The 15,483-nt window shown below is 40.2% G+C and overlaps 2 protein-coding genes and 1 non-coding gene across 4 annotated transcripts; 1 reads left to right on the top strand and 2 right to left on the bottom strand.

Moving 5' to 3' along the window:
* Window positions 1-391: 391 nt before the first annotated feature.
* On the bottom strand, window positions 392-5,697 carry cldnd1a (claudin domain containing 1a). Of its 2 annotated transcripts, none has more exons than XM_058385232.1 (4): window positions 5,092-5,697; window positions 4,581-4,688; window positions 3,869-4,006; window positions 392-3,701 (listed from the first exon to the last, which is right to left on the bottom strand). In XM_058385232.1, exons 1-4 carry the CDS (start codon window positions 5,384-5,386, stop codon window positions 3,481-3,483), a joined length of 762 nt encoding a protein of 253 aa, XP_058241215.1. In that variant the 5' UTR covers window positions 5,387-5,697; the 3' UTR covers window positions 392-3,480. The 2 variants fall into 2 exon arrangements, with proteins under 2 accessions (XP_058241215.1, XP_058241216.1); XM_058385233.1 differs by having other exon boundaries at window positions 5,139-5,273.
* A 1,471-nt stretch (window positions 5,698-7,168) lies between these two features.
* trnar-ucu (transfer RNA arginine (anticodon UCU)) lies at window positions 7,169-7,261 on the bottom strand. The gene is made up of 2 exons: window positions 7,225-7,261; window positions 7,169-7,204 (listed from the first exon to the last, which is right to left on the bottom strand). It is a non-coding gene; the product is annotated as a tRNA-Arg (tRNA).
* A 551-nt stretch (window positions 7,262-7,812) lies between these two features.
* Window positions 7,813-15,264, top strand: alpk1 (alpha-kinase 1). Its single transcript, XM_058385231.1, has 14 exons — window positions 7,813-7,968; window positions 8,480-8,601; window positions 8,945-9,099; window positions 9,329-9,527; window positions 9,626-9,685; window positions 9,922-10,008; window positions 10,251-10,327; window positions 10,687-10,782; window positions 10,936-11,040; window positions 11,210-13,037; window positions 13,497-13,650; window positions 13,741-13,903; window positions 14,564-14,750; window positions 14,862-15,264. The coding sequence occupies exons 2-14, from the start codon at window positions 8,502-8,504 to the stop codon at window positions 15,056-15,058; spliced, it is 3,408 nt and encodes a 1,135-aa protein (XP_058241214.1). The 5' UTR covers window positions 7,813-7,968; window positions 8,480-8,501; the 3' UTR covers window positions 15,059-15,264.
* Window positions 15,265-15,483: the final 219 nt, after the last annotated feature.

Here is a 15,483-nt window from a genome sequence, read left to right on the forward strand (position 1 = left end):
TCCATCCATCCATCCATTTTCTGTACCACTGATCCTACACGGGTTTGCAGGGAGTCTGAAGACTATCCCAGGGGACTCAGGGCACAAGGTGGGGGACACCCTGGATGGGGTGCCAACGCATACACACTCACACACTATGGACAATTTAGAGATGCCAACCAACCTAAAACACATGTCTTTGGACTGGGAAGGAAACTAGAGTACTTATAGGAAACCCCCAAAAGCCCGGGAAGTCTTCACACACAGAGGATGGAGACAGGAATCAATCCCCCAAACCCTGGCAGTGACCGATTTCAATCAAGCCACTTGACAATTTCAGGATCTGTTCTAGTGAGAAAAAGGTTGCAAGACCTTAGCTCTATACTCAGACAGGGTCTGCTGAACAAATGCATTTTGGGAAAAAAAAAGTAATTTTATTGAAGTTAAAGGTTACAATTTGGTCAGATCCATTCAGACCATTTCAAATACAAATGCAGGTTCAGTAACAATAACTATAGAACAGATTCGGCTAACCTCAGCAGAAAAGCTTACAAATGGAACGGTCATTGCTTTGCATATTAACGCCGTACATTCACAATGCTGGATCATCACATGCACAATATAAATAAGTTTCATTTACTGTAACATTATTATATGAGGATTTGGTGTTTACAAAACTACACATCCAGTTATAAGCAACAAAATATTAAAAAAACAAAAACAAAGAATAAATAAATAATGAAAAACAGGAGGAATAAATCACAAAGCAATAATAGTTAAAAAGAAATAAATAAATGATTAAAGGTTTATGCTTGTGTATCATCAGCATTCCATACAACAACCTGGTCTATTACTAGTTAAATACTATAACACTGAACATTACTACAAAAGAACATTGTGCTAAAGTTGAACATAAGAATAATATATAAAGTAAAAGATGCTGTGTCTGAATCCATTACCTGATTTTTTTCTTCAATATATCTTTATATATCGTGACTTTTTCCACCAACACAGAGCCAACGTAGGAACCAGAACCACTTCCCATCATCAGAACCATTAAGCCAGCAGATGACATGACATTCATTAACTATTTAACTAGCTCATTCTCAGAGAAAATTGAGTAAACAAAATGTTTTATTTTTATGTTGTTACTGAAAGTTGTGTCGTTTGTCAACTTTGGTATTTCTAATTTCTTCAATCCAGTAGCAGGATTGTGCTACTGGAACCAAACCGTGTGCTGACGCTGTAAGGGTGAAAAAGTGCACTCTGTGCTTCTTCATTAAATTGTGCCATTAAACTCTTCACAGTTTATGTGAGAAACACTCCAGTGAATTCTCTAACTCAACACACACATTTGTTTCTACCATTACGGAGTGTCACATCAGTGCGCAACCATGCAGGTAAAGCATGAAAATATTAAAGTGCCTTGATTTAATTAATCTCAGAGGTGTCAACTTTGTTAAATCTGTTCAATTGAACACAGGTTAAATTTAATCTAGATTAAAGTCCATGCCAAAGCAGAAAGTAAGCTCCCGTGTGCTGTCCTTGCGGTAAATCAGCTTAACTTTTTTTTCATGTCCGGTTAGATCGCAGGTTTTATGGCCGCCTCCTGTATTGCCATGGCGACGGATTAAAAATCGTAAATGCTATGATTAAACCATAAATGTTGGCACCTCACTGCAGCATTTTGCTTCTGCATTTAACCGTCTGGGAGATGATGAAGTATTTTAGAGCTAGGGTCTGTGCCCTGCAAATGTCCACACAGCACTTTCTGCTCACATACACACACACACTCTCTCACATACACACACACACACACACACACACAGCTAGCCTTTATAGCCTCCTCTCTTCATCTCTTCTCCAGCTGCCGACTTCGGATTATCGGGGCGCGCTAATTCACCGTAAATCTCAGATAGATGGAGAAAAGCCATTTTAAACCGAAGCTTAGGCTGCGTCCCAATCTGCATGCAACTGCATTTAATAATATATCAGAATAGTACACGCCATTACTCACACTTCCTCCTGCTCCAACACACTGGACTGCTGGACTGCTTAATCAGTAAAGTGCAATAATATTGCGTCAAGTGTATTATACTTTAATTTACTATGGAAGCATGTGAGGTTATCCTTCTTTAGTGTAGTAGAATAGCTGTGTACTATTTTGACACGCTGTTTGGTGCAGCAGTCTAAGGACATACCATTATATTTATTAAATTATTAACAAAATAGTATGATGTACTACCTCCTATACTATTTACTACAGTAGTATAGTGGTGTACTAATAATCCATACTATTTAATGCAGTAAGATGGTGTCTTGGCATACTATTTTGTATGGATTGTATTATACATGTACACTGAGCAGGCATAACATTATGACCTAATATTGTGTTGGTCCCCATTTTTGCTGCCAAAACAGCCCTGACCCATCATGCACTGTGTATCCTGACACCCTTCTATCAGAATCAGCATTAACTTCTTCAGTAGCTTGTCTGGATCGGATCACACGGGCCAGCCTTCACTCCCCATGTGCATCAGTGAGCATCGGCCGCCCATGACCGTCGCCAGTTCACCACTGTCCCTTCCTTGGACCACTTTTGATAGATCTGCAGTTTTGAAGATGTTCTGATCCAGTCATCTGGCTCTTGTCAAACTCACTCAAATCATTACGCATTTTTCCTGCTTCTAACACATCAACTTTGAGGACAAAATGTTGACTTGCTGCCTAATATATCCCACCCACTAACAGGTGCCATGATGAGGAGATACTCAGTCTTATTCACTTCACCTGGAACTGGTCATAATGTTATGCCTGATTGGTGTATGCACATGTATATAATGAGGTGCTCTAGTCTGCCATAGTATTTAGTAACATGCTATTGTAATTGTATGCGTAATTGTCCTCATAATATTTAAGACAGTAGTACAGCGGAGTACTGATGCACCATACTATTTAGTGCAGCAGTACTGCGGTGTGCCATCTTGCCATACTATTTTGTATGATTCCGATATCCTCTTTAGGATAGTTGTATAGTAACATTTTATTTCCTGTGATAATTTAGTACTGTAGTGCGACTGCAATGTAAATATACTTTTCAATACAGTATTCTGATGTAATACTGCTGTCTGATTCTACCTGGTATAGCAGCATTGCAGTATTCTAGTCTGACATATTATTTATTATTTATTATTTGTTTGGGGTGTACATTTTTGTTTCATACTATTCAGCATGGCTGTATACTATTTTATTATACTAGTTAGTACAGTACTTCGACAACATTGTTATTTTGGTTGTAAGATGCCACACTTTGTTCCTCATAGTATGTATAATGGTAGAATTATGGCATAGTATTATGGTGTCATACCATTTCAGCATATTGTTTGCTAAAGTAGTATGTTGGTGTAATAGTGCGTTAACATACGGTTTAATAAGTGTGTGTGTGTGTGTGTTATGTGATTTAGGACACAGACCTGGCTGTAATTATCTGAAGTGCATGCTCTAGGCCACTCGGTAGGCAGTAAAGCGGTAGTAGTTCTTGCCGTGGCTGCGAGCGGCCCACACCAGTAGCGCGGCAGCCATCATGTACAGCGGAGAGGAAATGAGCGCGAGATAGAGAGACCAACCGAGAGAGCCGTCCACCTGGTCGGGTATAACAGAGACACGGTGTAGCAGGTCCATACCCGCCAGAAAACAACACACACAGCCTAGAGAACACACACCTGAGAAAGAGAGAGGCCAAGAAAGAGAAAGAAAGATGGGGCATTCGATTAAACCTGATTCAGGCAGCAACTTCATGAATCATTAGGGATATTAGCAAAAATACTACTGTGTTGGTGCTTGATGTTGAATGTTGGCGCTTGTTCTCTAAAAACCAAAAGATCCTGACCTGCAAGGAGGTGGAGGAGTCCAATACCCAGCGTGGGACTGAAACTACGACACAAACACGCACAGAATCCCACCAGGCCTCCCACTAACACCAAACACAGAGAGAGAAGGGGCAGGAGAAACTGGCACCTCCACAGATCTATACAGAACAAGGGAATACATATAATTAAACATTTAGATATTAATAATCTTCTATTTTGGGGTGGCTTAGTGCTTAGCACTGGTGCTTCACAGCAAGAAGGTCCTAGGTTCGAATCCTAGCTTTCTGTGTGGAGTTTGCATATTCTCCCCGTGCCTGCACGGGTTTACTCCGGTTTCCTCCCACAGTCCAAAAACATGTACATTAGGTTGATTGGTAATTCTAAATTGCCTGTGAGTGTGTGTGGTTGTCTGTCTTTATGTGTGGCCCTGTGATGGACTGGTGACCTGTCCAGGGTGTACCCCTGCCTTTTACCCAATGTGTGCTGGGATAGGCTCCCAGCAGACCCCCGTGACCCTAATTAGGAATAAAGCGGGTATAGAAGATGGATGGATAATCTTCTATATTTTAAACATGCTGTAGATTATTACATAGATACTAAAAAGAGGCATTAAATACTAGAGCACTCACATTACAGTCCAGACTCTTTGGCTATTACCATAAACATGCAGTGAACATGATCAATTAAAATCTGAGAGTGGAGAGGAAATGAGTGTGCAGGTGTCTCACTCACAGGTGCGTATCATGTCCTCTCCGCTGTTGTGGTTGCCGGGCTCTGTGTACTTGGGTGTGAACTGTTGAGAAAGCGTGAAGCTCACACACTCTGTGTCCATCTCAGGATCTTAACACACACACACACACACTCTTAGAGGATGACACTGAGCTACACATACCCAAAAAATTGTTGTATTAAGGGGATCAAAAAAGTAGATACAGGAAAACTAACTTGAATATTTATATTATTATGTGTAGGTCTATTGATTTACTTGCATTCGTTTATTTTTAGGATGTTTTCATGCAGGCTTAAAAATTATGCAGTAAACAACAACAACAACAACATTATTATTTGATTATTGTTATCATTATTATTAATAATAATAATAGTAGTAGTAGAAGTAGTAATAATAACAATAGTAATAACTCTATTCATACACTACTACTACCACCAACAAAACTAAAATGATAAAGATTAATGTTTATTATTATTATTATTAGGGCACTAAGAGGCGACCCCCCCCCCCCACCTGGGTCGCTGTACCAGCGTTTGCGGTCGGCGGGCACGCGCACGCACCTCCACCACAGGCCGAGGGTGCCGTTAAGGCGGAACAGCGCGTCGCTCGCGGTCTTCTCGTCGAACTCCCCGTCGCCGAGCTCCTGGTGCAGCGCGCGCAGCTCGGTCGCGTTGTGCTCGTGACGCACCTGCGGGCTCGTGTACTGGTACCAGTGGCGCGTGCCCACCGCCACAGACAGGTACACCGTGGCCAGTGTGCTCAGCACGCCCGCAATCACCAACGCCGTGGCGGAACGGTTGTCCACCATGATGCCGAGGATCTGACCCGATTTTTTTCTCCTTCCTTTGGATGATCGGTTTGTTGTTTTTTTCCTGTTTATCCTCAGATCAGATAAAATAAAGTGCCCATCTGTCGCGATGCAGCCTCCATCTGTCGCTCAGCAACTCACTTCATCTCACTCCTTTAATATGGCAGATACAGTCTGAATGATTATTAATTATTCTATCAATTGGAAACGAATGATATTACTACAAACAAATATGCTCCTGTATTGCCGTTCAGATATTTTTTTTGGGGGGGGTAAATAATCCGTCTGCTTTCCTTTTCCGGTCAGCGGTAGCAGGGAATGCTGGGTATTATAGTCTTAAAAGTGCTGTCGACGTTTTGTTTTTTGGTTTATTTTTAATGTGGAAAATCTGTGATTTCAATAAGATTAAAATTTGAGTATATCTCATTAAGTGAAATCGGTCAGAGATTAATTATGGGTAATTATGGGTTTCCTTCTGATATACATCTTACATCTTACAGAGAAGAAAGTTGTTGAAGCGCTTATACTGTGGTCTGTTTCGGGTGGGGAAAAAGACAAAACGAGGAAAAAAGGAGAAGAAAAGAAAGAAAGCAGAGGAGAGATGGAGTGCCACGTGTGATGTATATATTGTCAGAAAAACACGCTTTTTCTCCCCACGCAAAATTCACAATGAATTCAAGATATATTCGGTTCGAATCCCACCTCAAACATGACTTAAATGTTGCATTCAGTTTGTAGCTCCTGTGTAGTTAGTCGAATTCCATTGTTTAGTTATACACAAAATATGGTTTCTCAATACGTACATACTGTTAGAAACGTTGTCTTTTATTTTTTTTAACAAAATAATGAATTTCACTGTGTTGATGTTATTGCATTTTTATTCGGTTTTATTGGTAGGTGCTTCAAAAATAATGGAATAATAGTGATAACTGAAAAGTGTGAAATAAAATCAGTGACCAGTCACTGGTATATAAAACTTTATCATTTTATTTACAAAACTAATTTCAAAAAAGATGATAAGAATAATACAGCACAAACCATACACCATAACAATTTTTACCAGCTTATTTGTTTATGTCTGGTCATCTTTGACCCTGGTTTGCCCGCTGTAGGTTGTGAATGGTGTCTCTGAAGACAATAGGCAGTGAGAAAGTTAACTTCAGCATGTTGAAGTGAATAATAATAATAATTAATATCAGATAATAATTAAAACATAATATAAAATAATGAAATAAATAAAAACTGTAAAAAGACTAAGTCGTACTCTGATGTCCTTATAATGCAAATCAACATATGATAGACATCGAGGTATGGACTTTAAACAAAAAACAGCTCTTGCATGATGCGGTAAAACCTTCTAAAGGTTAATCAAAGCACACAATTATAACAGTCTAAAAGTTATTACAATACATAAGACAGAAACGTCACTTCTGGGCGAGAGATTCCATTGGCTCGCTATGTGTGTCCATCTTTGCAGCACAGGGATTGGGCGAGAAAGATGGAAAAAGGTAGAACGGGCCAATGTGATTTGCTGATAATGATGGAAAGGGTGAGGTCTGATTGTCCAGCTGAACCAGCCATTCGTTATATGTGTTATGGTTAAAAACATCAACGTTGCCATCTACAGGCAAGATGTCGTTACTACATCATCGGTTAAGCAAAAAAACAAACAATTTCTAATTAGGCGAAAAAATGCACTTCTGCGTTACTGCTTCATGCGCATCTGGTCGTATTGTGTTAACTTACAACAGTATAACATTTTTCTTTGGTAAATAAAAACTGCGACTCCGGTGGGACTCGAACCCACAACCTTTGAATCACATCGCTAGTGCATTGCCTAGAAGTCCAATGCGCTATCCATTGCGCCACGGAGCCACCTGTTGCATACAAACATACGAGTCCTTTAAAATCATTTTAAAATCAAAATAGTGCTTGGTTAGTAATACAGTATGGAGACTATATATATTAACAGTCTGCGTAGTACCTTTGCTTTGTAGCTAGCATTACGTTCTATTTGTTAGCTAAGCTGCCGGTAAAATTATTAGCCGAGACCCGTTTTCTGATTACCAACAAAAAATACTAAACTAGCATTAATTATATAGCATTTTCAAAATAATATCCCGAAATTACCTTCGTCCACTTAAGCTAAAGCTGGCAGAAAGCTAGCATGGGCACGTCTACAGTCGTTCCTCTTGAGAACGTACATGCAAATTAATAAATAATATCCACTCTGTCTGAGAGGAAAGCTGGGAATTTATTATATTATTTTTTGGGGGGTTTGATTATAAAATGAACCACGAAGTGCGCATAATATTGTCTTGTCTATAGCGGTAGTCGATGCAGGGGTGTTTTGGGCAAAGACGTCATTCTTTTAGTCCAATAGGAAACATGCAGAGAGACAGAGAGAGAGAGACAGAGAGAGAGAGAGAGAGAGAGAGAGAGGGAGGGGGGGGGACCCGGAAGTGGGAAAATCTGAAACTACAACAGCTTGGGAAAGACCAGTTAAAGCAACAATGACAGAAACGTCACTTTAAAAAGGCACCGTGATGTTAAAGGGTCCGAAGATCACAACTTTTCATCAGGTAGGAACATATAACAAGATTATATCGTAACATACACTGTTTTATAATTAACATAACAAAAAATGACCATGACGCTGACTGATGTATTCGTCCTCATACCAAATTCTTTCTTCTGATTGGTCAGAAGATATTGATTAATTGTTGATACAGTTATAATATCATAAAAAACATGACATAATAATGTAGTTATAATCAGATTAAAAGTATTAAGATTCATACTTTAATATTAGTATTGACAAACTGCTGCTGAATAAACTATGCTGGTGTCTGTGGTTATAGGAAATAAACATCAGACTTGTAAGAGTACCCATGCTTGATGTCTGGACACATCAGACCATTGTTAACTAGTTTCCTGTAAAGTTCTTAACACCTTATGTTTTATTAATGACAGAGCATTGAATTCTGTAGAGCTCAAATTGCATGATAGGAGTTGGAAACTGTAAAGGTTTCAACACAGGGGAGTTTCCCCATATTCCTTCTGAGGCTCTGTTTCATGTTCCAACATGTGAAGAAAACCGAATGCCGCTGAAGTTATGAACACTCCAGAGTTAGCGGCACAGCTGGAGGAGTGTCTCCACCTGGCAAGGAGAGACATCACTGCCGCGGATAAGGAGATGTTCAAGAATGCCAGAGGTAAGGATTTCCTTTCAGTCTGTGTATGAAGCTTTTAGGTTGTATATTTGGTGAACGTTAAAAGGGTCAATTATTTCAAAGGCCAGGTCTGCTCATCAAGTCATGTGTTAAAGTGGAGAACAAAACAAATGAAGTATAATACCACCATCCATCTCAATTAGGACCGCATCATTTGGAATCAAAAACACCTTTACAACAGCAAGTGTATAGATTATTTGCCAGATATCAAACTATAGGGACTAAAGTTGTTTACTAGTTAGACTTCACCATTTGCTATCTCATACTTCAGGCACTGTGATTACACTTGGTTTAAATGATCTGACATCCAGCCTTTGACCCCTAGGCACACTGTCAGCTGAACTGAACACAATCCTGCAGGAGGCGGTGGACATGAAGTGGCCTTTTGTTGAGGAGAAATGGCAGTACAAGCGTTCGGTGGCATCAGAAGACAAAGTGAACACTACAGAGCTCATTGGCAGACATTTACCTCAGCTCATGGTATTGACCTCAGAAGTAATATGAATATAAAATAGGAATAAATCAATCTCTAAACAACAAAATAACGGCTTATACGGCTGCATGTTTATTTGGCAGTTGTTATATCTTTAATGAGTTTGTCATCTGTACAATGCAAAAAACTGGCAACTTCCCAAATGATTTACTGGCCTTACTTAAGTGCCCTTAATCATCATCATCATCATCATAGCTGCTTTTGTGCCCCCAACAGGCTTTCCTCAGAGCGTCCATTTTAGCTGCGGAGCCAGCATGGGCGATGTCCACCGTCTTTCTGCTGGATCGCTTTCTCTACTGGATAGACGGCTCTCATACACTGCTGAAGATCGCTAAAGCACTACACATGCGCTACCCAGAAACCCCAGTCGCCCCACAGATCATTATTCGGCAGGCCAGAGTCTACCTCAATACCGGTAAGGTCCTCGTTCTACTGTAACTCGACTGAATGAAGCAATCATGCAAAGGGAATAAAACAGATTAATGTTAATCATTAATGTTTCTTTTCTCTCAGGTAAACTACAGAAAGCAGAGTACATACTGAGCAGCTTGATAAATAACAATGGAGCAACTGGTAAGTCTTGTGAAATCTGAAATCTAACCCAGATCATCAAATTATATTTTTAAGGCAAATGTATAAGGAATGAATTAGAGTTTGGTTTGTGTTAGATTTAATTTGGTGGCTGGTTGAGCCACCATTGTTTTTATTTCTAAATCACATTTTAATACTTTTTTAAATTATAACAATAAACTATGGAAAATTCTCCTTTTCAATAGTGAAATATTTTACTGTATACGTTTCTGCTTCAGGATGTTGGAAATATCAGCGGGACTGTGATCGGGTTCTCGTGCAGTCAGTCAGTGTGCAAGTTCGGGGACAGGTGTTACAAAAGCTAGGTACGCTTTGGTCACCTGAAAATGTGTTTAAATGTTGGTATTTTATGTGTAACGTTACGTATAATGTTGTGTATATTATGTACAATGTTATGTTAGTATTTTATGATAATTGCCTAATTTTTTCATCACAAAAGAGCTCACATTAGTGTAGGCTACATTTATATATAGAAAACTACAAACCCATAGTAGATATAAATGTTCTGCTTTGTGTGTGTATAAATGGTGTGTGTGTTGTGTTACAGGTCTGTGGCTGGAGGCAGCAGAACTCATCTGGGCGTCGCTTGTTGGTTTCCATGTGCTGCCTCTTCCCGATAAAAAGGTACATTTAATCTAGCCCTCGAGCATCACTCTTAATCCAATCGAGTATCTGTGGGATGTGCTGGACAAACAAATCCCATCCATGGAGGCCCCACCTCACAGCTTAAAGGACTTAATGGATCTGCTGCTAACATCTTGGTGCCAGATACAGCACACTTTCAGGGATCTAGTGGAGTCCATACTAGTCTGCCATAGTATTTAGCAAAATACTATGGTATTATGTCATTTTTATCCTGGCAAAAGGATGGCATAATTGTGTCCCAGTTTTGTTTTTAAAGCTCAGTGTTGTAAATGAAGACAACATTCTTTTTCTAGTAGTCTGTATACAGTATTTAATTATTACACAATTGTATATTACAGGGTATTGGAACATCTCTTGGACTTCTGGCTAACAACTTGATCTCTATGAACGATAAAGATTTTGCCACATTTCAGAAGAAGCCTCATATCAATCTGGTAAGGCAGCATCACACAAATCCTCTCCATGTTGTAGGCATCTCTTTAGATGTTTCAGCAAACCACTGCAGCTTTTAGGTTGTAGTAGAAGTACAAAATCCAAGGTCGTGTAATAAAAATAATAATCTTTCATGTGTCTATTTTTTTGAACAGGGTTTCTTGGGAGATTTTAGTCATCGATTGCTCTGTGCAGCTCAGGCTGCCAAAATGGCTGCTGTGTACAGTCAGTTTGTCTCTCTGTATGTACTTACCCACATGGTAAGAGTTTTTCACTCTCTTTTTCAAAAGTAAACGTCCCACACTCCAAAAACGTAATAAGAAAAAGAAACGCCCCATACTTAGAGTACATTTTCTTGTTTTTTGCTTTTTATAAGCAAATTTAGAAATGGGTTAAATCTTGACCTCTCACTTCACAAACTGTCCCTAGGTTACTCAAGGAACATGTCTCCTGTCCTACAGTTTTTCCAAAGACTGTCCTGCTCCATCTAAGCACATGTATCTCGCATTGGCTAAGGAAGCCTTTGAGAATGGTTTGCTAACGAAGAAAGAGCATGAGGTGGTCACTAGTCAACAGGAACTACACACACTCCTCAAAGCGGCTTACTGCTTAGCCACAACCAACAAATGGATGTTTGGTCCGAGTGAACAGGTTAACGCGGCTATTTGCGCTTGCCAGGAAGCTATAGTGCTTTTTTATTCTTACTGCTTTAAAGATGACTCCGATAAGAATGCACTTTCTTCTGAAGTCATGGCAAAGCTGCAGCAGGTTAAGGTGCTTCTCAAAACGAAGCCCTTCAAAAATTCTGACCCACGTTCGTTCATTCCCGATAGTTACCGTGCCTTAGAGGACCGACCAGTCCCGTTCACCATAGACGATTTCACAAAGGTCATGGAATGTTTTCAGAAGCACCACAAATCGGTGTGTGAAGCAATGTCTGTGCAGAAATGTGGAGGAAACCATCAAGATGCGAGTCATGCTAACTGCATCACAGCCGTCCAAACGCAAACTGAGTCACTTGCAACAGAATGTCATACTACAAGCCAAAAATCAAGTGAATGCCAGCTGGGGATCGAGAACAAAAACATTTTGGCCAAGCCAGAAATCTCAGATCAGTTCGCAGAAACCATGTTTGATACAATGGATACTGAAGAAAAGAAACTGAGTAAAAAAGGGCAAAAAACTACAATTTCAAGAAAGTCTGGAGGAAGCAGCAGTTTAGGATCTTCGTGGACAAGTCTCTCTGATAATAGTGGGACTTCACCGGTTCTAGTCGATCCTTTCTGTTGCACAGAAGGAGACGATGGTGATGGTGTTGACAAGCAGAACAGAAACAATAGTATTGTAGGTAATGCTAGCAATCAAACCAAAAAAGATCTTCCCCGTCATGTGAAGAGGAACATGCATGAGCTTTGCACCACTTTGGGAAGTGAAGACAATGATGGAGGTACAGGGGATGACATGTCTAATGCCAGCCATCAGGCCTGCACAGATCTTTCCTTTCTAGCTGGCACTAGTCAGCAACAGTCAAATCAAGAACTTTGCACCACCTTGGGAAGTGAAGAGAACCATCAATTTGATGGGAAAGACAAAAAGACAAGAACTTCCTCAGGGTCAATTAGTAGCTTGGGCTCTTCATGGCAAAGTATCTCATTCTCCAAGTCATCTCACATCGGAGGTTTCACTAAGGTCATGGAGGACCAGCAAGCGGTCAATCAAAACTGTGAGGCGTTACCAACCGAGGATGAGGATGGCCCTGGTAGTTCCTTCGAGTGTCTAAACCTGAATTCTTCAGCATCATCAATTCAGAAAGAACAATTTAGCCCTTCCTTCCAGACAGGAAATGATAGAAGCAAAGCCCAGAGTGGAAGTTTCGATCACAAACAGTTGTTACCATCTACTGAGCTTGACTCATTTGAATTTCTTCAGGTTGATCAGTCTGAGGCAACACAAGGAAACCAAGCCAGTGTAAAGGTTTCTCCTCCTGTTGAAACTGAGGATGACTCTTATGAATGTTCTCCGATATCTGGAAAGATGAAGGAGAGCGCAGATAGTGAGCAGTGTTCATCCAACAAGAAGAGCAGCTTTTTGTCCAATGAGAACTGTCGCAATGGCTGTTTTCAGGGTTGCAAGATGAGAAGTGTACTTTTGACAGAGCAGGACTACAGATCCCTCCTGTCAGGAGTGTGCCAAGGCTGCCTACTGAGGAGGCTTCCAGATAAACCATTTAAACTCAGCCATTACAACAAAGCTTATAGTAGGTTCCTCCATTAGCCCTACCATTTAGCAAAATGAATTCTGTTTATATGTCTACTTAAGATTCACATCTAAGGGCTTGTGTGGATACAGGTTTTCATTCTAGCTTGGTTGGAATGAACCCCAACAGCCACATGGGCCCTCTGTAGATAGGATTAGACATTGTTTTTATTTCATGGCACTTTCCTTCCCAGCTAACAGTTATAGGTTATCAGGATGCTTGGATAATTTTGCCTCCTGATGGATACCTTGGACTGGGTTGCCATAAATGAAGGACAGAAAAATAATAAAGCTTGCACTTTTCTGCTCAAGATGCTTTCTAATCAGTGTTTGAGTTAGTGTATTAAACTTTACTGAGACATAACTTTAGTAACTATTATTAATACAGTAACTTATTACAGAATTACAGATTTATTCCTAGCTGTTAATCCAGTATTATATTTAATATACTACTTTTTAGGTGCACTTTTGTTAAAATACTCCAAGACTACAGACTCCTGGACGGCCTGCGAAACAAACGTGTACGTGGGTGAAGTGCTGAAAATGGATGTCGAAGGAAAACAGAGACAGGCCTTCAGAGTTCAGTATCTACACCAAGAACTACTGCTGGGCAGGTTAGGATCTGAATCCACCCCAGGTTAGTCTATATGACTGGGTGAAACATAATCAGTGCTAATTTGTTTTCTTGTCCCACATAACCTCAGTTATGTAGGAAAGGAGTATTTAAGAGAAAAGAAGATTGACGCACACCTGGGAGACGTGGAACGACAGATGACGGCGCAGTTTTACGTCATGGAGTTCAACAAGCGGCTTTATGAAAACAACATCACGACACAGTTCTTCTACCTTCCTTCTGAGCTACTGCTGGTAACACACTCCCATTCGCTGTTAATATTTATGCCTGCCTGTCTATCCAGGTCTCCATTCATCCAGCCACATAGCTAGCCAGCCGTCTAGCCTAATACTCAACCATCTTATTTTATTTCTCTCAAAATATTTGACACCCCTAAAGAGCATTTCCAAGAACCCCAGGCAGGAACATTGGTCAAACACTGAAACACCAGCAACAAAACTGCTGTAGTGCATCAGAGACACTTGTAAAGATTATGTAATGAATTCTGCCAAGTACCACAATTTCACTAGGATTTCAGCCCAAAACCAGCTGTTTCCACCAGCTTCCTTTGGTTAGGAAGCTAAGACTTGGTCACAAAAAACGACCCCAGTACGTCTAAGTCAATATCAAAAACTGTAGACTTAACCGAAGTAGGTATCCCACATTTACAAACCTAAAAATATAATTAAAGAAACCATTTAAACATGATTTATATGAAGGGTCAAAGTAATTCTTGAGACTGAATCTTTGTCAGTCATCTAAGAATACAGATATGCCTGTGATCATGATTTCAATCTAAACTCACATACCTATGTTTTTATCTGATGCCTAATGAATGCAGGTGAAAATGCCTTCATAATCCATACCAAATCTAAGACCAAGCTCTTAAACCTGGTTGATACTTTGTGTTCCAGCTCCTGGAGTCTGACACCATCTTGGCCTGTATTTCAGTAGAGCCATACATGCTCGGGGAATTCGTGAAACTCACCAACAACACGACAAAGATCAACAACCAGCATTCGACCACAGAATACGGCATCGCATTTGGACATTTCACTTACCAGTTCTCCGACAGCCAAGAGGTGGTGGTAGACCTTCAAGGTACCCGAGAACGAGGCAACCCGCCTTACTAATGCACTTTACATTGTGTTGCCCTTGTAATTTGACACCCAACCTGTGTTAATAATCTCAACATGTTTGTGTGTTCGCCAGGCTGGATGACGGCAAACGGGAAAGGATTAATGTATCTTACAGATCCTCAGATCCACACGCTCAGGAAGCCCAAATCTGTCAATAACTTCCACTACAACGGAATCAGGAAGTTCCTAGTGGATCAGCACGGGAAGCATTGCAACTCCATCTGTACAAGGGCTTCCCTACACACACTCCCACTGCAGATAGACAAATAGACAGACATACCCCAAGTACTAAGGGTGCAAAGGGTCCCTCATTTGAGAAACATTGCCATAGTTACACTTCCTACAAATGACAGGGAATTATGTACTCACTAGAAGTTGCACAAGAAGTTATTTCTGACTTAAATGTTCATGTTCTGTCGTGTTGTTCATGATTCTAAGAGATTTAAATAAACGATGTATATAGCTTAGTAAATATTTTGTGTGTGTGTGTGTGTGTGTTTCCTCTTTGACAATCTTGTTGCACGGGGATTGTTTTTAAGCAGGTCACGAGTGGTTTTAAAACCTGCGGAACAACTTTCTCTAGAGATCATCCGTCATCTTGTGAGAGGGCGAGGAAAAATGTAAAGCGTTTTGATTGTTGGTGGAAATTCACAACGTAGCCATAGTAGATATCGTACTTATTTATGGTCAAATAT

This window comes from Hemibagrus wyckioides, linkage group LG29 (assembly GCF_019097595.1).
Source record: "Hemibagrus wyckioides isolate EC202008001 linkage group LG29, SWU_Hwy_1.0, whole genome shotgun sequence".
NCBI classification, from domain to species: domain Eukaryota; kingdom Metazoa; phylum Chordata; class Actinopteri; order Siluriformes; family Bagridae; genus Hemibagrus; species Hemibagrus wyckioides.

Coding starts and splice junctions, on each gene's coding strand:
- cldnd1a (XM_058385232.1), bottom strand. CDS start 5,386: ATGGTGGACAACCGTTCCGCCACGGCGTTGGTGATTGCGGGCGTGCTG. Junction 4,689..5,091: donor ACGCTGGTACAGCGACCCAG/GTGGGGGGGGGG, acceptor GTGTGTGTTAAG/ATCCTGAGATGGACACAGAG. Junction 4,007..4,580: donor AGAGGACATGATACGCACCT/GTGAGTGAGACA, acceptor TGTTCTGTATAG/ATCTGTGGAGGTGCCAGTTT.
- alpk1 (XM_058385231.1), top strand. CDS start 8,502: ATGAACACTCCAGAGTTAGCGGCACAGCTGGAGGAGTGTCTCCACCTG. Junction 9,100..9,328: donor GACATTTACCTCAGCTCATG/GTATTGACCTCA, acceptor TGCCCCCAACAG/GCTTTCCTCAGAGCGTCCAT. Junction 9,686..9,921: donor AAATAACAATGGAGCAACTG/GTAAGTCTTGTG, acceptor TTTCTGCTTCAG/GATGTTGGAAATATCAGCGG.